A 25,274-nucleotide genomic window follows, 5' to 3' on the forward strand; every position below is an offset into this window, starting at 1 on the left:
TTTTTTTATAACTAGTTTCTTTTACCCCTATCTCTTACATCACCTAAATGCCAAGAAGTGGAAGCATTGCACGCTCCAAATGGTTCACGAAGGATTGACTATTGCAATGTATCTCTTTGATACTGACTTTTGTTTTTGAGTGGGTTATCTCCTTAATCAACGTAAGGAGCTTCCCTTTGCTAGCCTTTCCTGGCCTGGTAATCCTGTTGAGGATCTACCTAAGTTTCATTCGTGCTGATAGAAAGGTATAACTTGGGTACCCAAAACTAACTTCACTCTAACAAGTATATTTGGTCCTTTTAAGATTTAAAAGCTCAGAAGAAGAGGATTTTTTTTTAATAGAAAAGAGAATTCCTTCCAAGATGAGTTTATTCCCTTCCAACAGAGGATCACTTGTAGCTACCTGGTATAGAGGTACACAGGTCAGACCATAGTTGTGTCATAAAAATTGAGAACAATATCACAATGCCCTGTCAAATTTGTGCACTTTTTTTGTCCAGAAAAGAGGGCTATGTTTGTGGTCTATCATCCTGATAGTGTCACTGTCCCCTCTCTCTAGATGGAAGGAGGGAATTACTGGAGGGAATAGTGAGAATCAAGAAAACATCTTTTTTCCAAAGGCGTTAAATGAGACTCTGCAAGATCAGCACCAGCGACTTCCCTTGGAGATCAAATTGTGCCAGAATAAATGCTGCCATTAATGTGGGTGGTATTAAAATAAATTCTAAATGAAATGATTAATTAACAAGTAAATTAAAACTACCCTAAACTGAAACTAGAAAACATTAGCTTTGCTGCTGTAGGGTTTTGTCATCTTTGTCCGTAGCCATCAAATGGGAATTAAATTTAACCAGATGAACCAGTGATCCTCTCCAAGAAGGTGTTCATGCATCTAGTGAATAATGTCTCTGGTAGAATTATCTAAGATGAAATTTTTTTCTTTCATACTAAGATTTTTTTTTTGGTTTTGAAGTATATTTTTTATAGCTGTTTCTTTCTTAATAAAAGCTAATCCCTAGACCATTCTTTTTTTCCTCAAAGACCAGAATTTCCAAATGCCTTACACCATGGTGAGTCAATAAGTATTTGTTAAGTGCCTTCTATATTCCAGGCACTGTAGTAAGCCCAGGAACATAGGCTATGGGAAACCCTAGATAACTGCCAAGCAACTAATTTGCAAGAGTTTAATGTCTTAAAACAGACTTCCGTAGACCTAGATCGATGTTTATTTCTTTGGGCCAGTTACCCTGATCCATTTAACTCTGTTCTGAGAAACAGATATTATTCTAGTGTTCAGATTTTCATTTAATTTGATTTTTCTATTAACCTTTTGGTTTTTACATATTCCTTCTTGTTCATAGCCTTCCTTGTAAGAAACAGCCCAAACCATTGGACATCTACAGTATGTGCAGTATTCAATACATGTCTCTTCCCTTCCTCTCTCTTCCCCCTAGAGAAAGAGGGGCATATTTTATGATTTATTTTTCAGGACTGAGACCAGTCACTAAAATTGATTGAGTTCTACTGTCTTCGAGTTTTTCACATCAGTATTTATTGTAGACCTATGATTTCCCATAGCCTCAGACTTTTTGCCCTCTCATTTTTCACTTGATTCCTAATCAGAGGAGAAACTGATTCCTGGGTGGGGGGAGGTAATCTCAATTCTTTCCACTCTAGATATGGTGGTGATCCACACTGCAGTACCTCATTACTATGTCTTATGGTTTTATGCTATTTCCTTCTTAGATCCATTTACTTATTTTTTTCTTTCTTTTGTTTATTAAAGGGGCCATTCCCTGTTTACTTCTTAAAGAGGACTATTCACTTAATTGGCATTACCTCTAAGTGAGTACCTGAATAGGTCAAGGTCTCCCAGTGCACCCTGGGCCTTCCCTGGTCATCCTGATGAATATCTGGTCACTGGATCCAGATGGCCCAGGAGGGGAAGTGAGGCTGGTGACCTTGCATAGCCCTCCCTGTTCAAGTCATGTCATCATTTCTCTGTCATGGTCTTCTTCGAAAATGAAGGATGAACACAGACACAGATCTATTCTGTTAAACTTGCTGTCAGTACAGCACTGTTTCCAACAAAATTTTGAGTGCCTTTGTGCCTTCATGGCTTTATGCTAACATTGAGTCTCTTCAGCAAATTTGAGGATTAACCTTTTCTCCTTCAGGAGAAATTGTCTGTTGCATAAGTTTCTGCAAGCAATCAGTTATCTGACTTTGAGTTCAAACTTCATCAATCAGAGTTAATAAACATTTATTAAACACCTACTGTTGCCAGGAACTGTGCTAGGCTCTGGGGATACAAAGAAAGGCATAAAATGGTCCCTGCCCTCAAGGAGCTTAAAATTTAATGAGGGCAGGGGAAGACATAGAACAGTTGAAAGGTGAAGGATGAGGGGGGATTTAATTGCCCAGGGCACGATGAGTCATGCAGCTGGAGAGAAATGATCTGAGGAGGCACACATGTTTTATCTCTTGGAATAACAAGTTCCTGGAGATGATGAAATCCAGAAAAGCAGCCAGGTGGAAAATGATGAGAATTCTCTAGTTTCCTTCTTTAAATAGTGGAGTATCTGCCCCATGTTCATCCTCCATCCTCTCCAATTAGAGGCTGAGAAAGTATGAGCTACTGAATTGATTTCATCTTGTTGAATGATGAGTTTCTGGAGATGAAGCTGAGGAAAGTAGCTAGGTAGGAAGTGAGTAAGAGAAACTACTGAAGTCTCCCCTACTGTTTAACTTGACACATAGCTTGTTCCTCCTATTAGTGAAGAAGAAAATTGCCTGGCTTTCTCATAGGGTTTCCCACACTAACTAACTTTAAATGCTCTGTACTTCATTCTAGGGGAGGATAACTGTTTCAAGTAAAATTCTCACTAAATAAATAATTGGCCTTGGAAAGAAGATCCTAGTCTTCATCAGAAAGTGACTTCTTAGAAAAGGAAGGTCACAATGATGTCATCATCAAGCTCTGAAGAGGAGAGCAAGTGGGAGGCAGGAAAAGGCGCTAAGTTGGAGCCTTCTTCCAGAAGAAGTAAGTGAGATGCTGAGATGAAAGGTGATGATGGTTAGACGTTGTATCTGATGTGCAGGACCACTGATGTGACATTTCTCTTGAAGGAGAGAGAGCTTCTAGCTTTCAACCAAATGGGACAAGGGGTCTAGATTTCCACAGTTCCATCTCTAGTGTTCATTGTAGTAGGAACTCATCTTCCCTCTTTACTCTTAGTGTAGAGAGAATACTTGATACTATTTGTAACCTAGATTCCTGGGACTTTCAGTACAGAACTTTTGGTGGGTATTGGATGAAATATAGCTTCTTACGTCTGGGGCAAGCACCATGAACAGCACCCAAGGCAAGTGCCCTCACTGGAATAGTATGCTGGGGGAGAAAAAGATCAAGCAGGGATATATTCCTATTGTAATAAATCTTGCCAACTTGATGCAAAAGCTTCTTTCTAAGCTACTCAAAGATAGCTAGTACTGTTGGTGTCCTACGGCTAAGCCTTGGTTGGCCTGCCCAAGGGATGGCTCCTTTAGACATAAAACTTGCTTCTAGTAGGATGTACAAGGTTCCTAGAATATAGTAAATTAACCATATCAGGGAAAAGCATAAGGCTACATAAAATGAAAAAAAAAGGGGGGGGGTAAATATTCCATGTCATAGAGCATACAAATTCTATTAGTATTCAAGCTTTTCCCCCTCAAACTCTTATTTGCCAAGAGTGCCAACAGCAGTTACTCATAGCATATTTTAAGTACGGAATGACAAGTCAATAATATTCTTATTTTAAAAGATGAGAATGGGTCATAGTACTTAACTGACATTCTTCTCTATGGTGGGAGTAACCTTAGAAGATTGTGTAAGGCTAAGATGGCCAGGAGAATGTCTCACCTTTGTACCACACTGCCCTACTAGCCTGAGCAAAGAAAGGCATTGCCCAAAGGACATGCTCATTGCCCTTCTTTTCTCGTCCCCTCCTAGCAGCTTTCCTTCCAGCCTATAAAGATATCTCCTTTTTATTCATAGTTGATAGAGCTGGAAGAGATCTTAGAGGTCATTTATTCTAATTCCTGAATGATTGGTCTAAAGTCACATAGACTGTACATAGCAGAGCTAAGATCCAGGCCCAGGTCATCAGATTGACAAAATCTCTTAGCTTCTTCTGACTCTAAACTTCCCCTCCCCCAAATAACAAAGCAATAACCTTGTGTTGCCTTCTTTAAACAGGATCTTTACGTATTGCACAAGCCAGCACGAGTTCTGCTACTCCACGACGATCTTCTGGGTGAGTATATCAGCAATGGTCTGCCTCAGCTAGGCAGTGATAAAGATCCTATTTTGGTTAGAATGTTAGTAGGAAACTTGGGGAATTTCAGTTATTTTGATGATTTCTGAGGCGTGTAACTTTAGTTTCCACTCCACCTCCCTCCCATTTTTTTTAAGTGGGCTTCACCTGCCAAGTTTGCTATATGGCATGTTGATCACCTGCTTTGAAAGACCATATTTAAGCATGGCATGTGAGCTAATGTCTGAGCTTTATGTGACTAGAGCTTTGAGTGTCACTAGTTTCATTTTATAACACTTTTTTGGGGGGAGGGGGAACTTGATTGGTGGGAAGAGGCCATGCCTTCCCGAGTTGAATGGATTTGTCTCCTTCTTGGTGAAATAGTTTAGACATTTCGAAAAGCTAGATAGGTGAAAAAGTGTCTAGTAACTAACATGAGTAGTCCTCATGCGGGTGGTCATGAGAAGAATGCCTTCTTTCAAACAAGGACTTCTTTTGGATGACAGAGTCACTAAACGGAAGGTAACATGGTCTTCTGAATCTTCCTCTTCAGCTGAGGAAGAAACTTCTAGTGTGAGTAACTTGCTATTCAAGAATCTTTCTTTGCTCAGTCACATCTTCTGGATTTCTTACACCTGGTGCTTTTGGTGTGCGGGAAAAGGTATCTGGAGAATTCCCAAGAAAGTAAGCCTTGCCTTGTGTTTCAGTTAAAGATATTTAAGTAAGGAATAATAAATAAGAGGTTATCTGAAGTACATAGTATATGGGGACTGTGGTCTTTGACCAATTGACTTATCTGAAGATAGAAAAAACAAAGGGCAAATAAGGGAGGTACTGGAGTATTAATAAGCTAACAAGGTATTCAACTGTGAAGATGCATCCATGCCTTGTGTCCCCTTTAATGTGCAACAAAATTCTCTTGACCAAAGGAAGTGAGAGCCTAGTTAGAGGTCAGGGAAAAATGGACCATGTCCTAGGAAGTCTTTAAATATCTAAGAGGCAACCAGGTGTCTCAGTGGATAGAGCAAGAGAGTTGGAATTGGAGACTTGAATTCAGATATGACCTAGCACAGTGCCTGGCACACAGGCATTTAATACATACTGGTTTTGTTTCTTCCAGAGACATGGTGAGAAGAAAATAAAAACCCAAGCCAAGAAAAGGTAAGAACAGTGAATCCATTCTTGACTGTTGTAGAATTTTGTGGGTGTTAAAACTGCTCTACTTGAAGAAGCAGTCAAAAATCAAGGGGTTCAGACCTAAATGGGAACCAGATCATCTGAGACAGTTGTGGCCTTCCTTCCTTTGGTCAAAATCTTATTGGAAGCTAGATGACATAGGGAATAAGTACCTGGACCTATAGTCAGAAAGACCTGAATTTAAATGCTATTTCTGAGGTCTAACTAGCTTTGTGACTCTCTGCATACTGTTTCCTCATCTGTGAAATGGAAATAATAGCACCTACCTCAGTTTTTAAAATTAAAAAAAAAAAAGACATATGTTAAGGACTTTGCAAACCTTAAGGTCTTATATAAATGTTAGCTATTATCAAAACTCTTCCCAAGGTGATAACTTTAACTTATGGTTTTGTTTTGGTTTTTTCTGTTAGACACAATTCATTATTTCATTGACATGGAGCTTTGAGAGGTACAAGTATTTCCCACAGCATAGAATGCCTATGGACTTAGGAAATTCCCTCTCTTAATGCAAACCTTTGCTGTGACTGTTTGTGGAACCCACCTGGTTTCTCTAATTGGGCCCATGTTCAAAAGCTTTCCCCACTTGGTAAGATTTGACAGCTTGTGCTTGGCTGATTGGCATAGATTTTGACTCTAGAACTAATTGAGACCTTAAAATCTTTGAGAACCAGGGTCCCATTTATTATGTCAGGATAATGTTTCCAAAGAGGACTTCTTTTTCCCCCAGACTTTTTATATTAAAGCACCAAACCCTTCCATCCCTAAATTTCAAATTTCATAAAATGCAACCAAATCACTTTTCCCGGAAACACGGGATCTGCTACATAGTAAGGCACTTAATGAAAGCTCTTCAATGGCCTGACTCTGAAGCATAGAAATAAAGACATGCAAGTCACCAGTAGACTTGATCAGTTGACATAGCTCCTCAGTAAATCTATTGTATCTTCAGCATTGATCTTGAGTTTTTCTTTGTAGGCCTCCTCCAAGAGAATCTACGTCTGCTAGAGTTACAGCACCCAGAGAGGTAGGCTTTCTTGTTTGGATGAAACTGAATTTAGAAGGGATAGATATTCATTGTTCCCATCTATGAAATAGATATAGCATCAGCCTCACAAGGTAGTAAGGATCAAATAAAATAAGGTATGTTTAACATCTTACAAACCTTTAAGTACTTTTCTAAATGCTCACTATTAATGAATCCTCTATGTTAGATCTCAGAGCCCTAAACTTTAATTTCTCAGATGGTTCCATTTTTTCCACTATTTGTATGACCTTGGACAAGTTGCTTAAAATCTGGTGGTGGAGAAGTTTCTACACCTAGGAGCTGGAATTAAATATCTAAAGGCTCTTTCAGCTCAGTCTTATAACTCCTTCCCCATCCTCCAACCAACTCTGTAGTAAAAGAAAAAAATAGAATTTTTACATAAGCAAGCAAAAGCAGCTGAAGGCCCCCCACCAGACAAGTGTGTGCATACATATTTCTGTATAACATATGCATACATATATACACACATGCAAATATAGGTACTGTTTATTCCTGGGGAGATGGTCCCCTGGGAATTCTAGTCATGAGGCCTTTGCTTGTCCAGGGAGGAGCAGGAAATCTTCCTTTGCACAGGCTCTATCTGAACAATGGAAGTCCCAGGAGTGGATGTTCTGAGATCATCCTTCCCTCTGCCTTACTCTCCCTAGTTGTCCCCACCCTTGCGCCTAAACCACATAGAAATATGGCACTGATAAAGGAGTACAAGCCTTGGGAGCCAGTTGGAGACTTCTGAGGGGAGTGGGGCAGAAGGGTCAGTATATATGTGGCACCTAGAGGTATGGTGGAACCTGCCTCAGATACTTGTTAGCTACGTGACCTTGGATAAGTAACTTAACTCTCTGTGTCTCAGTTTCTTCATCTGTAAAACAGGCACCCACTTCACAAGGCTGTTATTGGGCTCAGATGAGATAATACATGTAAAACACTTTGCCAGCTTTAAGCCTATGTGAATGTTAACTATTATCTTCTCTTTGTAAATATCTGTGCTGGTAGAGATTAGGAGTAACCCCTACATGTAGCCACGCTATAAGGGCCTTGGTGACTTTAACTAGCTATCACTATAGAAGAACATCAGAAGTTTGGTTCAGACAGCTTTCCCAAGCCTTGATATGTCAAATTGAAGTTTGATTGTACTTCCCCTCCCTACTTTTTAAAATTAAGGTTAAAGGGTCAGTGTTAAGGAATAGCAATTTTTTTTCTTTCTTTTTCTTTCTCTCTCTCTCTCTCTTTTTTTTTTTTAATCAATTCTATTGTAGAAAAGTACTTTACTATAAGGGGAAAAAAAAAGATGGGAATAAGGCGTAACTTGGAGAGTGACTCTTTTTTTTTTTTTTTTTCCCTTAGGAAAAGATATATTATTATATTGTTTAAAATGTTCCCTTTGGTACACTTGAACTGTGACTCACACTTTTTGCTATACACAGCTGACTAAATGGGGATGAGCTTAGCTTATCTGAAGACAGGATCTGACTCCAGTGCTTGTAATTAGGAATAGTGACTTGATTTTCTGAATGCTGGGCCACCTTTCTCTTTAGATTCCACAGTGTCCACAGTGCCTGCAGTATCTGGATGACCCTGAATTGAAACATTTCCTGGGAGACCCCAGTGATGCTGTAAGTTTGATTGTGGGTTGGAGAGTAGGGCAGGGGAATTCTCCACCTTGATTTCCCCCCTTAGCCCATCTTCTTTCTAATTCTGAAATGTCTCTCAGTTGGCAGAACCAGAGATGTTGGCTGAAAAACTATTGTGCATTTTTGAAGAAAGTGAGGAAGGCTTTGAGAGCTACGACTATTTCCCACAACATAAAATAACATGCTTCAGGTAACATGGAGCTGGGGTGCGGGGGAGGGAGATAGTTGATGGATTGATTAGCCCTATGTTTTCAGGGTGCCAACAAACAGCTAGCTCATAGGTTCTCAAAGTGGGCAATCCCTCCACCCCAATCCTGGGGGGTGCTGGAATGACCCGAGGGGAGCAGTAGTAGCTTTGAGTGCAATTAGGGGGCATAGAATAAAAATAAGGAGGCGGCAGAAGCATAAGGAAAGAAGAAAAGATAACAATCTTGAAAAAAACCATTTCTACATGTTTCATGTGGTGTTTAATAGTTAGTCATGGTGATTACATTGTTTTCCAAATAAACACACAAAATGCAAGTTATAAATGGTCAGGTCCACTAACAGGTCTTAATAAGCAGGTGTTGGCAGTTCAACATGCATTGGCAGGAATACATTTGACGTGAAGAAACTGAAGTTTGGGGATTAGGAGCTTGCCCATGGTGATCACAGATAGAGTAGAGCTGAGGACTGAATCTTGGGCTTTATGCCATGTTCATCTTCATAAGATGAACGTGGCATTATTAGAAATACAAAATTCCATGAGCACTGAGAAGAAGAGGAGGATGATCTCATCTGAAGGAGGCGATTCAGGGGAGGCTTCAGAAATAATACTGGAACAATGTCTTAGAGGATTTTGAGAGACCAAAATGACCAGGAGAATATCCTTCAGGGGAAGAGGGAGGGACCAGTATAAGCAAAAACATTACTTAAACAAATAACTTTAATCTTCTGGGGACTGTTCTTTCTTATCCCTCTCTCTATATATAATCTGAAACTTAATTTGTCTGTACATTAATGCTGTATTTTTGTATCCAAGATTGAGAGATACCTGTGCATAATAAGTCATAGGGATTTAAGCATTAACCAAATGGGTTGCTGAGTACAAGACTTGATAGAGGTTCTTAAAAATTAAAGGAGTTAACTTGTGTAATACAATACTTGATCGAAATTTGTAAGATAATTATTATAAGTGGTTTTTCCCCCCCCTCATCAGTGTTTATGACACAATGGGTCATCTGTGCGCCTTCGATACAGGCTTAGTTGAGAAGAATATAGAACTCTACTTCAGTGGTGTAGTAAAACCAATTTATGAAGAAGACTCAAGTCCAGAAGGTAAGGACATGCGTTTCATATTCGTTTAAGCTATTTAATAAATGCAAACATGAAGCCAACCAAGGAAATCATGCAAAGCCATAAACTCTGAATAAAGCACAATTGTTTCATATGTTCATTCTGGATTTTTAAGTTACAAATGTTCATTTACTTCTATGTCTTTTTTGGTCAATTGATGTATGTTTGGACTTAGTTACTGTTGGTGTTGGTATCTGTATTCAGTGGTTGGATAACAAGGTAAAACTGGTTCTTTACAACTTAATTCCTTATTTTTCTAATATGTTTGTCATTTGTACTACTAGCTATTCTAGTACTAGATCAGTTTTGTCTGTTCTGTCCCTCTGTCCCTTTCTCTCCTTCACCCTCTCCACCAAATATTATAACATTCTTTTTAAAATAACATTCTTAAAGCATAGCCTTACTCTAAGGGATCAGTGAATTGGAGTCTATGACCATTTTATTAGCTTCTTCCATGTTGCTATGTTGACTACACAAATTCACAGCACCTCTAGTAATGTCTTAATATGCCTATTTCTCCACAGAACTGCCAACATTGAGTTTTCTTGTTTCTAGTGTACTTGTACCAACAAAAGTATCACAGTTGTACCTCAGTATCAGTTACTATCACTGAGAACATATCAGTGTTGAGGCTTAAATTTTTTTCTTTAAAAGAGAAAAAAGTGTTAATTCTACATTTTGTTTTTTTTTTTCCTTTTAGGTGGTATCAAAGCCAAAGCTCTTGGTCCTATAAATGGATGGTGGATTACTGGTTATGAAGGGGGAGAGAAAGCTTTTATTGGCTTCACAACAGGTATCTTGAAAGATGGCTTCAAAGTCAGAGTTCAAAATGCCTCTTTTTTTTTTTTTTTTTAAACTGAAGATTCAAGTTTTAACTTATACAAAGTCCTCTAAACTTCCTGGGTGCTAGAAATATCTTGATAAATAGTTTTAATATCCAAAAAAACTTGTTCAGGGGTTAAAAATATATCATCATATTTAGATAACTTGATAGTCTCAGAATTCTGACCTACCTATATATATATACAAGAGAAGAAAGAGCCAAATTTTGCTCTATTCAAAGAAGGATCAAATTTTACCTGAAAACTATCCCTGTTGACTTATTCAATTGAAACCTAGGTTCTTGAACATTTGTTTAGACATCAGAGTGGTTCAAAGATTGATTCTGAGCTATGTTTACAAAATTCCACTATTCCAATATTCACTCTTAAATGACATTGCTTAAATGACAACCCTAGAACTGTTTCCATTAACTCCTTCTTCTGTACAGTCCCCTTTGTGGATTTTAAAAATCAAATTTAAGCACATTTTAGAGCCAAGAGTGATTCTGTACAACTCTAGTCCCTGTTGTTGGAGAGGCTGGTGGATCTCCTGAGTTTAGGAGTTCTGAGCTGCAATAGGACTCAAGTTGACTGGGTGTCCATACTAAACCTGGAACAAATATGATGATTTCCCCCCCTGCCCCCCTTCCCCGCCTCCAGGGAAGAGGAGGCCATCATGAAGGCTAAGGAGGCATAAACTGACTTACTTTTAAAAATGGAGCAGGTTAAAGCTTCTATGCTGATCAGCATTGGGTTTGGGCCTTGGAGTGGCCACTACTTTCAGTCTGGGTAAGATAAGGAGAGCCAAAAACCTGAACATTTTAGACGTAAAATATTTTCTTCATGTTTTTGTCATATCACTGTCTACTTTCCAATAACCTCCATCTACCACCCTAATTAGAACTCTCCCTTTTTTAACCAAAACAGTTAAATCAAATCAACAAACACAGCATCCATATCTGACAGCTTGTATAATCTGCACCAGTGGTCTACTACCTTCCAATTGAGAAGGTGTTATCAAGGTCCTCTGGGACCAATTTGATCTAAATTCTGATACCTTGAGTGTTTGACAGTTTCTCTTGATGCATCCTAAAAATTCTTCCAGGTTTTGCTGATTATATCCTGATGGAACCTAGTGAGGAGTATGCTCCCATATTTTCGCTGATGCATGAGAAGATGTACCTGAGTAAAACAGTTGTGGAATTTTTACAGACAAATACTGATGCCACTTATGAAGACCTCATCCATAGGATAGAAGTGAGTATTCCGAGTCCTTAACACTCTTCTACGGAGACTTGACTCTTTAGAAAGTTTCAGCACAACTTTGAGCTCTCAGACTTTACCATTTTTCTAGCTTGAAAATTAAAACAGAAGTTTAATATTTCCCAGGGTAATTCCTTTGGGGCTTAGTATGGAATTTTTTCCCCACAACTAAAAATAAGACAGTATGATTTCTTTACCAATAAAGGAACATGGTTCATTCTTGACTCCTGTCTTTTCTATCCCCTCTACCCTCTATTTTACTCTTTCTTTCTTTTTTAAAGACAACAATTCCTCCTCCTGGGCTGACTTTTAGCCGGTTCACAGAAGATTCCCTCCTTCGTCATTCCCAATTTATAGTAGATCAAGTGCAAAGTTACGATGAGGCCCGAGACACTTATGAGGAGCCTATCATCATTGCGCCCTGCATGAGAGATGTGATTAACTTGGTTGGTCTTACCCTGGGTCAAAGGTAAGCATATAACCTCTTAGAAGGGAGATCATTTGGTTTTTAACTTAATTTTTTTTCTAGATTCAATTTTATTTTCAGTTTTGAATTACTTTTCCCCCCACATCCCTTACCTTCTCCTTGAAGGAGGAAAGAAAAACAAAAACTTATGAACAAGTATAGTTAAGCAAAACAAATTTCCACATTAGTTATGATCAATTGTATGTATACCTGTGTGTGTGTGTGTGTGTGTGTGTGTGTGTGTTATCGTATATAAATTGTGCTTCTGGTTCTGCTTGTTTCACTTGTTATCAATTCATACAAGTCTTCCCAGTTTTCATTATAACCATCTTCTTCATCATTTCTTATAGCCCAATAGCATGACACACGTGTACTAAAACTTGTTCAGTTATTCCCTAGTTGATGAGTATTCCCTCAGTTTGCAATTCCTTGCCACCAATAAAGAGTTGTTATAAATGTTTTTGGACATGTGAGTCCTTTTCTCTTTCCTTAATCTCTTGGGTTTACCCAGTTCGATCACTAGGTCAAATGTATACATAGTTTAATTGCTTTTAAGACAGATTGAAATTGCTTTCCAGACTAGCTGGAATAGTTCATGGATCCACCAAACAATGTTTTAATGTATTTATTTTCCCACAGTACCTCCAAGCATTTGTCATTTACCGTTTTTGTAAGCTTTGCCAAGAATGTATATTTGCATAAGTGTTAGTGGGGTAACAGAAAAGTGGCATCAGTCACTTTTAGAAATAATGTCCTCTTCCCCCAACATAGATGAACCCCATGCCATCTTCACACAAAAATAAATACAGTGACCCTGACCATGTATAAGACATCCTGTCCTAGTAGTCCCTTATCATTCTGAGAGCTTTTTATTCTCCATGACCATTATCAATCACTAACAGGTACATAGAGTAAACTTCATTTTACAGACTATGTTTTAAAATTAGGTTAGTTATCAGCATGGGAATAAATCTGATCATGGACCCCCAAAGGGTCCATGGATAACTTTTTGGGGGTGTGGGTCTAAACTTGGATAGGGAAGAATTTGCATCATTTTTGCTAACCTCTAATTGAAATCTAACATTTCATTCAATTATGGAAATCTTAGGAAAAAAATCCTTATTCTGAATAGGGGTTCATGGGCTTTACCAGACTTCCCAAAGGGTCCATGATGCAAAGAAAGTTGAGAACCCCTGTTCTAGGGAAAGATGAAAGTTTTTATATCCACTTTCCTGGTCTTTGCATATTGGGTAAACCTTCAATTCTTCCATAACTCATTCTGGGTAGAGTATGGTAGGAGGTGATCTTTTTGACCTAATTATGACTCAGATGAAATGAAATGAAATAGACCTTGATGTCTTAGAAGATCCAACTTCCAGGATCCAGGTATCCAGGAGATCCAACTTTTTCCTTATTGAGTTGTAGTTTGTTCTTTGAATATTTTGACACATTAACCCTTTGTGACCCATGGACTAAAACAAGCCTCTCATTTTGCTAACATTGTCTCTGTCTCTCAGACGAGCTTTAAGGAGGCAAGACATCAAGCATGCTATCAAAGTAGACAAGGGGAAAGCCCCAAGCAAAGCCACCACCACCAAGCTCGTTTCTCAGATCTTTGATAGTGTCTTCTCAGAGGAAATAGACAAGAATGGACAAGATGATGAGGGCACTGCGGTGAAGCGCCGGCGCTGTGGTGTCTGTGAGGTAAGGTGCTTTTAACTTGCTTTGTGGAGAATCCTTCTGCCCATAGATCTCTGGATTTTACATCTGCTACTTTTCTGGTACTATGTCTCATTGAATTCTCCCTTATAACAAACAGTTAAGGCCGCTTAGTTGGCTTTAGTAACTCATCAGATGGTATGTCACATTTTACCTGTGGAATCTTCTACCTGTATCTAACAGACCCAGATTTTGGTCAGTTCATTTCCCAGGAGTGTGGTTGCCTTTTAGAGTTCATTTGCATTATATATATTCTGTTGCATTCACATAGCACAACTGATTTAGCCATTCCCTCAATAAATGACCATCTACTTGGCTTCTAATCCTTTGCTACCACTCGGGGTGCTGCTATAAATATATCAGCATACATGGAGCCTTTTCATAACATTCAATTTTGACTGTTTTAGTTTACGTGGGGTTTACGTATATCTGTATATGCTAAATTTTCCTGATTCTCTACCTTCATTTAAATCAGTTTATACAAGTCTTCTTATGCTTCTCTGTATTAGTTACTTTTATCACCTTGGTGAAGTACAAATAGTGTAGTCATTCCCTCACTGATGGGCATCTACCTTGAGGTCTTTTGGGTGAAGACATTTAAAAACAAAAATCCTTTGGGACAGGGTGGTGACACAGAATAAAGATGATGCTATCAGTATGCATTGGAAAGTGGAAAGACTGTAGATAGAGGCTAGCCAGGCAGCTGTCAAAATAATCCTAATACCAGGGAAACAGAGGTAAAAAAAACATTGTAAAAATCATCTACAATAGATTTGATACTGTTTTCCCCCACCTCCCACCCACTTGGCCATTTTTTTCCCCTGGCTAATAGCATAGTTCTGTCATTTCAGTTTTGTCCAAGTCTTTGTGACCCCATTTGGGGGTTTCCTTGGCAAAAATACTGGAACAGTTTTTCCATTTTCTTCTCCCGTTCATGTACAGATGAGCAACAGAGGCAAAGGGGGTTAAGTGACTTGCCCAGGGTCACACAGCTAGTAAATGTCTAAGGCCAGATTTGAACTCATGAAAAGGAGTCTTCCTGATTCCAAGCTAGCTGCCCATGTGGTTAATAGTGACTTTCATGCAGATTCATGTAACTGAAGTGCCCCCCATCCTTTAGTTAAGAATTTTACCCACCCACATCATAGTTGCAAAGGAGACTTCTTCTGGGTCTCCTTTCCCACAAAGCGTGGGTGGGGTGTGTGTGTGTGTGGGGGGGGGTACGGACCCTGAATCTCTACCTCGAATAGGTATCACTATGTTAAGTACTGAATGCCTATGTTAAGTATATGCAGGTTATTTATTACAAACTACAGTTCTATGGTTCAAAACCAACAAACTTCTCATCCCTTTGATATATAGCCATGAAGAATAGGAAAGAAAAAGGGAACAAGCATTTATTAAGTGCCTACTGTGTACCCCATATTGTGCTAAGCACTTTACCAAGTATTGTCTCCTTTGATTCTTGCAACAACTCTGGAAGGCTGATACAGTTCTCCTCGCTTTACAAATGAGGAGACTGAAACTGACTGAAGTTGTCATTTGTCCAGGGTCACGTAGCTAGTAATAGACTGAAGCAGGATTTGGCCAAGGTCTTGCTGACTTGCAGCTGCACTGTTCCATCCACTATGCCACCTAGTCGCCTAAAAACAGCCACCTAAAAGCTTAACTAAGATTGTAACTAGATGCTTTGGGGCATCCTAGTGCCCATAAAACAAGCCAGGATGGTCATAGTTAAGGAAAGCGGTGATCTATTAACTTTTGAATCATGACGAACAATATCATATCAACTTCAGACTGCAAGGAAAAAAAAGCAAAATGTACAATGTGGTCTAGAACAGAGTTCTTGACCTGGGGACCGTAGCTCTGTATTTGGTAAACCCTCTTTGTGCTCCATCACCTACCCCAGCTTTTTAAAGGAATGAGAGTCTTGGTCATCTAGAATCATAGTTTGAAGGAGTCTATAGATTTTTTAAAAATTAATTAACTTTTCATTTTTAACATAGTCCACATCACATAAAACAATTCCAACTTTTGGTCAGGTGATACTTCTTTTAAAGCATTTACAATACAAGCCACAAATGATTTTTTTAAAATATTAACCAACTGAGACACAAATAATAACTGTGTATGCTAGCTTCATACTCCCTTGACCTAATTGTCTCCGCAGTATTACTAAGAATTAAAGGACCCTAACTTATTGTTATTGGTCTAAAGTCCTAAGCCTAATAGCTTAATTTTAGATTTAAACTCAGATGTTCCCCTACCAACAATCTATAATTTAATAGAACTAGTATTAAGCTTACAAACCTTTTGACTATAGGAAATTGTCGCTAAGAGTAGTGACATTGCAGGAAAACAATATCTCCCCAACTTCATGTCAATTCCAGGCAGGGAGTAGATTATCCATTTGCATTCAGTCAGGCTTAAAGTCTGCCAGGAAGAATCTATAGATTTTGGAGGAATATGAGAAAGGGGAAAAATTATATCTTTATTTTGATATAATTGATTTTCTTTGTAATCCTTTAGACTTCATGTATTTAAAATCCTCTGAGAAAAGATCCATTGACTTTACCAGACAGCCAAAGGAGATCCAGACACAAAAGGTGTCTCCCTGCTCCAGAGAATGAGACAAATTCATTTCTAAAGAGGCTTTAGAATGAATCTCAGAAGATAACTCCCCAAATCAGTGTTACCCCTCAGGACCAAGAAAGGCAGAGACACACATACACACAGGTGTATGTGTGTATATGTACATATATGTATACAGATACTTGTCTCTCTCTCTATATAATTTTTTTTTTTGTTTGCTCTCCTCATAGGTTTGCCAACAGGCTGACTGTGGCACATGTAAGGCCTGCAAAGATATGGTTAAATTTGGTGGCAGTGGGCGCAGCAAGCAGGCTTGCCTACGGAGAAGGTAAGTTTAGAACAATCTGGGTTTCCTTAGCAGTCACCTACATTGCTGCCCCCTCTGCCCCCTCTCTCTTCCCTTCCCCTTCCCCCTCCTGCTAGAGAACACAGATTTGAGGCAGGTCCTAGAGCTCACCTAATCAAAGGTTTCTTTCCGTTCTACTCTCATGACAACTTCTAGGTCTCTCCTCTCCTTCACTTGAAGGATAATTTTCATGGATAGTCCTTTCACTCGTACAGTTGGTAATCCTTCTTTGCCTTAATAAATGACAGGATGTAGTAGATGTCTTTGTTTCTGATTACTCCTTCCCCCAATCTGCCATTTTTTTCTATTATCCTCCTTTTCCTATCCCTTTTCCCCCCTGTCTTCCTGCAGGGTAAGATAGATTTCCATACTCAGCTGAATGTGTGTTATTCCCTCCTTATGCCAAATTAGATGAGTTAGGCTCACTTATTCCCTCTCACCTCCCCCTTCTTTCCCTCCATTACAAAAGCTCTTTCTTTCCTCTTTCATGTGAGATGATTTACTACATTCTACCTCTTCCTTTCTCTTTCTCCCAGTACATTCCTCTCAACACTTAATTTTATTTTTTTAGGTATCCTCCTTTCATATTCAGCTAACCCTGTGCCCTCTGCCTGCTCACGCTCACACTCATGCTCACACTCACACTCACACTCTCCCTGTACTCTAATACTGAGAAAGGTCTGAGTTACAAATATTATCTTTCCATGTAGGGATATAAACAGTTCAACTTTAACGAGTGCCTTATGGCTTCTCTTTCCTGTTTACCTTTTTATGTTTCTCTTGTATTTGAACGTCAAATTTCTAGTATTTGAAAGTATTGTATTTGTATTTGGAAGTCAAATTTTCTATTCAGCTCTGGTCTTCTTTTCAACTAGAATGCTTGAAAGTCCTATTTCATTAAGATGTCATTTTTCCCCCCCTGAAGTATTATACTCAGTTTTGCTGGGTAGGTGATTCTTGATTTTAATCCTAGCTCCTTTGAACTCTGGGATATGATATTCCAAGTCGTCCTTAGTGTAGAAGTTGCTAAATCCTGTATTATCCTGATTGTGTTTCCACAATACTCAAATTGTTTCTTTCTGGCTACTTGTAATATTTTCTCTTTGATCTGGGAACTTTGAAATTTGGCTACAATATTCCTAAAAGTTTTGCTTTCACCTTTCAGGAGGTGATCAGTAGATTCCTTCCATTTCTATTTTGCCCTCTGATTCTAGAATATCAGGGAAATTTTCCTTGATAACTTCTTGAAAGATGCCTAGGATCTTTTTTGATCATGGTTTTCAGGTAGACCAATAATTTTAAAATTCTCTCTCCTGGATCTATTTTCCAGGTCAGTTGTTTCTCCAATGAGATTTCATATACTCTTCTATTTTTTCATGCTTTTGATTTTGTTTTATAACTTCTTGATTTCTCATAGTCATTAGCTTCCATTTGCTCCATCGTAATTTTTTAAAAATTTTCTTCAGTGAGCTTTTGAACAACCTTTTTCATTTGACTAATTCTGCTTTTTAAGGCATTCCTCTCCTCACTGGCTTTTTGCACCTCTTTTGCCATTAGGGGAGTCTATTTTTAAAGGTGTTATTTTCTTCAGCATTTTTTTGAGTCTCCTTTAGCAAGCTGTTGACTAGTTTTTCATGATTCTCTTGCATCACTCTCATTTCTCTTGCTAATTTTTCCTCTACTTCTCTTATTTGATTTTCAAAATCCTTTTTGAACTCTTCCATTGTCTGAGACCATTTCATATTTTTCTTGGTAGCTTGTATGTAGGAGCTTTGACCTTTCTGTCTTCCTCCAGTTATATGCTTTGATCTTTCTCGTAAGAAATACCTTTTCACTAAGAAAGTAACCTTCTATAATCTTATTTTCTCCTCATTTTTAGTCATTTTCTCAGCCAATTGACTTTTGAGCTTTTTGTTAAGTGGAGGGTGTACTGTCCCAAGTTTCAGGGGTTTTGTGCAGCTCTTTTCAGAGATCTCTCAAAGGGCCTGTAAATTCTCAGTTTCTCCAAAGCGGTATGATCAAAGGAGAGGTGTTTATTCCTCTCCTGGACTGCACTATGGTCTGTGAGCAACTGCAAGCACTCTTTTTTAAAATTTTTTTTCCCCCCTGGAACTACAAGTAGGATTCCTTCTTCACAACCACTACCAGCTCTGTTTCTGGCCCCAGGACAGCCACCCAGGACTGTGACCCAAATCAGCCACTTAATTACCCCACTGTCTTTAGACTGAGAGCTCTAGAAGCAGCCACCACTATGGCAATGGCTGCTGCTGTTGTGGGGCTCAGGAAGGACCACGCTACACTCTCACCTAGGTTCCACTGACCTTTGAAGCTGTCTTTGGCATTTGTGAGTTGAGAAGTCTGGAAACCATTTGATTCAGCACCCAGAGGCCTGCTCCCATCCTGTCTATGCCAGTGTGACCCATGCTGGGTTGTGCTCCCCTCCAAGCCCGGTGCAATAGACCCTTCCTGTCAGCCTTCCAGATTGTCTTAGGCTAGAAATCTGTTTCAATCTGTCATTTTGTGGCTTCTGCTGCTCAAGAGTTTGTTTAGAGTCATTTTTTACAGGTATTTTGCAGTGTTTGGGGGAGAGAGCTCAGGGAGGTCCTTGCATCTACTCTGCCATCTTGGCTCCACCCTAGTATTAGAAACTTCTACCAGTACAGATTATTATGTTCTTAATAACGTAGAATACTACAGAGCTATCTAGAGAACTGAGAGTGACTTGGCCAGGGTCATACTTTTAATATGACAGGAAAGACTTGAACCCAGATGCTTCCTGCTTTAAGATCAACTCTCCAGTTCTTTAGCCATGCTGTCTCTTTATTTATCTAAAGACTTGAAAGAAAAAACTAGTCAGATTATTAAGGGGTCACAAATTCCAGAGACTCCTCTCAAAATCAAACGTGAGTATTGGTGATCTTCTAGGTGCCCAAATCTAGCTGTGAAGGAAGCAGAAGAGGATGAAGAAGTTGATGAGGATGTTCCTACAGCAGTATCATCCAAGAAAATGCTCCAACAGAGGAAAAAGAAACGGAACAAGACTAAGATCTCCTGGATTGGAATCCCTATCAAGGTAATATTTAGAAAATTATCTTATTAAAGGAAAAAAAATTACCATTTTAACAAGCACACAGTGATTGCTAATGGGTAAAAAGACAGTTCACTAAATTTAATCTATTCACTTAACCCTTAGGTTGCACAGCTGTTGAGTTAGTATCTTCATAGGCCACTATTCTTCTGCTATTCAAATAGTGCTAGTCCATGACCCATCCATCGTCCTTCAAAGTTCTGTACCTTGACTCACCAGCTCTGCCAGTACACTCACCAACAAAAATGGGGATAATCCTTGCACTATCTAAATCACAGGATTGTTGTAAAGAAAGTATTTTATAAACATTAAATTGACATGATGGGGAGAGGTGTACAGCAAGAGATTAATTTGTTGTTAATGACTTTTTTGTCTAACTTCTTGTATTTTTGACAAAGTGAATAGCCATAGAAATGGAAAAAATGGCTAGAGGGCTTTAATGATTTTTCTGGGTCACCAAATTAGGACAACGACAAAGGTTTTGTATTGCTTTGTTTTCCAACTTCTTAAAACATGAACCCTTCTTTCTTTAACTTTTGGGTCATTTACATCAAAGTTGGCAGTGCATCAGCACTTCACGTAGCGCCAGTCTTCCCTTGAACACTCAACCATTTGTTTAATGAATGTTGCTTCAAAAATTGTCCTGTTTTGGTTTGTTTCAGGGGCAGAAGGGGGAAGCAAGGCCCTTTTCCATACCATATATGCAGTTGAGGAGGAAAAGTATTTGTCTTTTCTTAGACATAAACCTACTTCATTTCAGAAATGGGCCCATGTTGCTTTCTGGTGTTTGGCAGTTGCCATCATGAGACTTAAATTAGAAAGGACAGTTATAAATTTACAACTTGTGAAGCAGATGGGGAAAGAAGACCATCTAACTTGGATCAAGAGCAGAGTTCTTGAAGCTTTCTACTGAATTAATACAAAACTTAGGATCTTGTGATATTTGTTTTTTTTACAGGAGGGAGAAAGAAATTACTATACTAAGGTCATCGTTAACTCAGAAAAACTAGAAGTTGGTGATTGTGTATCCATCTGTCCTGATGACCCCACTAAACCACTATGGCTAGCTAGGTTTGTATCTTACGCCTCATCTCTAGTTATTTTTTCTCCCCTTTCTGTGCATTCCCCATTCCAATATATTTAGACATATTTCTCAGGGGCAGGGAAATATTTGAGTAGCTTTTTTTTTTAAATAATAATTTTTGACCACTTATTCACTGGGGAATGGTTATTGCATTTTATATTTGCTGGATCACTACATATCTTGGATATAAGATACTTGATGGAAAAAGTTGCTTATTTCCCTCTTATCCTAGTTGGCTTTGCCTTTGTGCATACAGAAGTTTTTCCAATTTCATGTAGTCAGATATCTCTGATTTATCGCTGTTGATTGCCTAGCTTAGAATCCTCCCCCAGCCATTGCAAGGAGAGCTTTCTGTTCCATCTATCTTTTAACCATTTTATGGTACAATTTTTCAATATTCATGAAGTGTATATATATTTAGTTGTGGCATAAGATGTTGCCTAAACATAACTTTTGCTAAATTACTTTCCAGTTTTAACAGTACTACTTGTCAACTAAGGAGTTCATCCCCCAGAAATGTTTTAGGGGGATGTTGATGTTGATGACTAGGTTATTGAGTTGGGTCAATTCTTCCTTGTTTAGATTCTTTGACTAAATTATTTTTGAGTTTTAAAAATTGATGCCATGTAATTTACCACTTTATTAGGTAACTGAAAATCTGGAAGCACTTTCCAACTCCCCCATTCTTCATTATTTTTCTTGGGATTATAGGAATGACTTTTGACTAACTGAAGAATGTTCCCTTGGTAATTTAGCATATGCCTAAATCTGTAAACCTAGGAAGTATGGTCATTTGTAATATGTTGGCACAACCCAACCAGGAGCAATGTACATCCCTTTAAGTCATCTTTTATCTTTTTAAAAATAGTTTTTATTGATGATTTTCATACTATCATAGTTATCCCCAGAGTCTCCTCCTAGAGAGCTCTCAAATAATAAATAGTATTTTTAAAGACAAAAGAGGGGAAAAAATCAACACAACTGATCGTATATTGAAAAAATTAAAAAAACATGTGCATGTACCTGCGGACCTCCTACCCTGATGAAAATATGGGTTGGGGATGTTCCCTTGCATTTCATCATCTGAGTCATGCTTAGTCTTTACAATTTTGTTACATTAACTTTTAATTTTTTTGGTATGTGGTTGTTCTTTCCATTTACATTGTTATAGTTATCGTGTATGTTTCCTTGGCTCCGTTTACTTCACTCTGTATCAGTTCATGTCCTTCTTTCCATGATTCTCTGTGTTCATCATATACAATTCTTACAACATAGTAATATTCCATTACATTCATTTAACACAATGTTTTTAACCATTCTTTAGCCATTGTTTCCAATTCTTTTTCTATCACAAAAGTACCACTATAAATATTTTGGCATATGTGGGGACATTCTTCTTATCGATGATGTCCTTGAAGTATAAGTCCAGTAGTGGAGTCTCTGGTTCAAAGGGTAGGGGCATTTTAATCATTTTAGTTGTATAATTCCAAGTTGATTTACCCAATTTCACAGCTCCGCCAAAACTATTAGTGTGCCTATTATTCCACAACTCTTTTTGTCAACTTTGCCAGTTTGTAGGGTACAAGGTTGAAATCTCAGGATTGTTTGTATTTTTAAATCTCTTTAAAGAGTGTGAACGTATACCTGTATTATATATAACTATTATATATAATTGTGTTTATAAGCCTTTAATGCCTCAGACACCTTGTATATTTTATAGTTGGTCTGAATAAGACTTATCTTCCTATGACTTCCTCCTGGACTCTGTGCTTGCTTTAGAGAAATACTGCATTTGGGTGGTGGTAGTTGTGGTTGTGTTTTGGTGGCCTGTTATTTTTAGTTCCTTAGCTGATCTGGGGGTTCCTATGGAAATTACATCAGCAGTTAGGGACAATTGCTCTTATTTATGCCTTTATTTCTCATAGTTATCGCTTACATTCAAGAACTATGTCAGTTAAGTGGAAAAAGAGGAGCCCTTGCTTTAAAAAGACATGGTATGCTAAATTTAAGATCTGACTTTCTTTCTGATTCTAGAATCACTTCATTATGGGAAGACAACAAAGGACAGATGTTTCATGCTCACTGGTTCTATACTGGGGTAGATACTGTCCTTGGGGCAACATCAGACCCTTTGGAGCTCTTCTTGGTAGATGCATGTGAGGATTTGCAGCTGTCTTACATCCATAGCAAAGTGAATGTTATTTATAAAGCACCCTCAAAAAATTGGTCCATGGAGGTAGGCACAAATCTTGTAATTTAACTTGGGTGCTCTAGTCAGCTATATTTTAAAAAATTCTAACCCTAAATGTGTGGAAGAAAAATATACAACTTTTTTTTCCCTTTTAATCTCCAAAGGGGGGTTCAGATATAGAGCTCAAAATGATTAAAGACGATGGCAGAACCTATTTCTACCAGATGTGGTATGATCCAGACTATGCAAGGTTTGAGACTCCTCCAAAGGTCCAGCCTACAGAGGATGACAAGTACAAGTGAGTATTGCAGAGAGAATATTCACCTTGATGTCTAGTCCACTTTCAGTTCGGTCAAAGGCTACTTTGTGCCATCCCAAAGCTATAGGCTTCTGGGAACAACATAGGGCATGGAAGAAAATCGGTGAAAAGTTATCAGGCACATGCCAGGATAGCCAAAGAGGACTTAAACTGTCCTAAAAAGTTGTTGCTGCCCTCTGGTGAAAGAGAAGTTCCCTCCCACCCCGGGGCTTATTTACCAACACCATTGGCACTGGTGAGAGAGGTCCCCAGAGGGCACTTGGTTATTGTTACCATAGGGGTTCTAGAGGTAACCTTGAATGTAGCTCTAATACCATTTACGAGTCCCCATCCAGCATGCCTTTCTCTTACTCTCAGATTGGTTATCAGTTAACTAGACAAAGTAGTTTTTGGAAAGACGATATTAGTTGTTCAGTTGTTTCAGTGACCCTACTTGGAGATTTCTTGGCAAAGACATGGCAAAAGTGGCAAAGTGGTTTGCCGTTTCTTTCTCCAGCTTGTTTTACAGATGAAACTGAAGCCTAAGGACGCAGCTAGTAAGTGTTTGAGGCCAGATTCGAACTCTGGTCTTCCTGACTGCAGGCCCTGTGCTTGCTTTATCTTCTGTATCACCTAGCTGCTGATGTGCCATAATTACAACAAGTTTTATATTAAAATTATATTTATATTTAAAAATTCCCCCATTCTTTCATAAGCAAATCCCTCTAGACCCTAAGCAATTCCTTCTTGGAGTCTTATCCAGGGAACTGCTCTATAGCTAGGTTGTCCAGCTGTTGAAATTTCTAATTACAAATAGGTTTGCTGTCTTATCTGAGCCCCGCAAGGAGAGACTGATTTCTCTTTAACCACCTATAAGCTATTTCATGTGTCATACTTGTTTATTCAATTTACATCTGTTTTACATAATTGATTCAACAGAGCTACCTAAGAACTATTTACATCTTTGATTTGGCCAATTAGAGGCATTCTTACCCAGTAAAAGTATTCACTAGAGCATTTTTGTTAATACCGTTAATTGGAGTTGGAGGGTATGAAAAGCTCTATTTAGCTTTTCATATAGTTTTTTCATATAGCTTTTCAGATAGTTGGATGCTTAGTCTCACTTCTCCTCTGCTTAAATCCTTAGCCTGTTCACCATGTGTCTTTCTCCTCTCTTTCAGGTTTTGTGCAAGTTGTGTCCGTCTATCTGAAATGGAGGAGAAGGAAACCCCCACCGTCTCAGAGCCTCTAGAAGAAGATGATGACAAAATATTCTACGGTCTGGTGACAAAAAATGGTGTAAAGTACAGGAAAGGAGATGGAGTTTTCTTATTGCCTGAAGCTTTTGGATTTCTGTTAGTATTCTCTTGTTTAATTTCTTTGATTAGGTGTCTGTGACAATCATGAGGGGAAAACGTTGGTTTGTAGTATCTGTCCCACATCGGGAATAATTTTAAGACTTGTCATAGAAGATCATCTTTACGTATCTTGGCCAGCTCTTATTACATAGCCCTAGCTACAATGTAAAGTCAAAGATAAATCTAAGTAGTTGTGATACCCTGAAGAACCACAGAAGGCTATCTGACTCTGATAAGAGTTTGTTCAAAAGAATCATGGTGAAATTAAGCAGTAGGAGTTAAGAGTGATCCTTTCTGATTGTGGTGGTGGCAGCAGTGGTGGCAGTGGTGGCAGCCTCTGAGGTCATCTACCTCTGAAGGTTGTGAGGGTCAAATGAGAAAATAATTACAAAATGCTTAACACAGGGCTTGGCACGTAGTAGGTCCTCTATTAATGTTACTTATTAGCTGTTATGGAGCACTTTTTCACACACAAATGAAATCATTATGTTTTTGACTAATCTGAGTGGTCTTAGAAGTTATTTCTTTTTGACAATGGAATA

At 38.5% G+C, this 25,274-nt stretch overlaps 1 protein-coding gene across 1 annotated transcript in view; it reads left to right on the top strand.

Annotated features, from left to right (window-relative positions):
* The first annotated feature begins 2,890 nt into the window (after nucleotides 1-2,890).
* The window catches only part of LOC140500131 (DNA (cytosine-5)-methyltransferase 1-like), a 40,689-nt gene continuing 18,305 nt past the window's right edge, over nucleotides 2,891-25,274 (top strand). Inside the window, exons 1-18 of the mRNA XM_072602440.1 lie at nucleotides 2,891-3,043; nucleotides 4,241-4,298; nucleotides 4,805-4,871; nucleotides 5,419-5,459; nucleotides 6,471-6,519; nucleotides 8,076-8,153; nucleotides 8,252-8,361; nucleotides 9,370-9,488; nucleotides 10,207-10,299; nucleotides 11,433-11,584; nucleotides 11,872-12,059; nucleotides 13,574-13,760; nucleotides 16,598-16,695; nucleotides 19,639-19,786; nucleotides 20,760-20,872; nucleotides 22,920-23,121; nucleotides 23,241-23,374; nucleotides 24,556-24,729. Of these exons, the coding sequence (XP_072458541.1) occupies nucleotides 2,962-3,043; nucleotides 4,241-4,298; nucleotides 4,805-4,871; nucleotides 5,419-5,459; nucleotides 6,471-6,519; nucleotides 8,076-8,153; nucleotides 8,252-8,361; nucleotides 9,370-9,488; nucleotides 10,207-10,299; nucleotides 11,433-11,584; nucleotides 11,872-12,059; nucleotides 13,574-13,760; nucleotides 16,598-16,695; nucleotides 19,639-19,786; nucleotides 20,760-20,872; nucleotides 22,920-23,121; nucleotides 23,241-23,374; nucleotides 24,556-24,729 (2,093 nt within the window). The 5' untranslated portion in view covers nucleotides 2,891-2,961. The remainder of the gene's footprint in view (nucleotides 3,044-4,240; nucleotides 4,299-4,804; nucleotides 4,872-5,418; nucleotides 5,460-6,470; nucleotides 6,520-8,075; nucleotides 8,154-8,251; nucleotides 8,362-9,369; nucleotides 9,489-10,206; nucleotides 10,300-11,432; nucleotides 11,585-11,871; nucleotides 12,060-13,573; nucleotides 13,761-16,597; nucleotides 16,696-19,638; nucleotides 19,787-20,759; nucleotides 20,873-22,919; nucleotides 23,122-23,240; nucleotides 23,375-24,555; nucleotides 24,730-25,274) is intronic.

The sequence above is a fragment of the Notamacropus eugenii genome, chromosome 4, assembly GCF_028372415.1.
Source record: "Notamacropus eugenii isolate mMacEug1 chromosome 4, mMacEug1.pri_v2, whole genome shotgun sequence".
NCBI lineage: Eukaryota > Metazoa > Chordata > Mammalia > Diprotodontia > Macropodidae > Notamacropus > Notamacropus eugenii.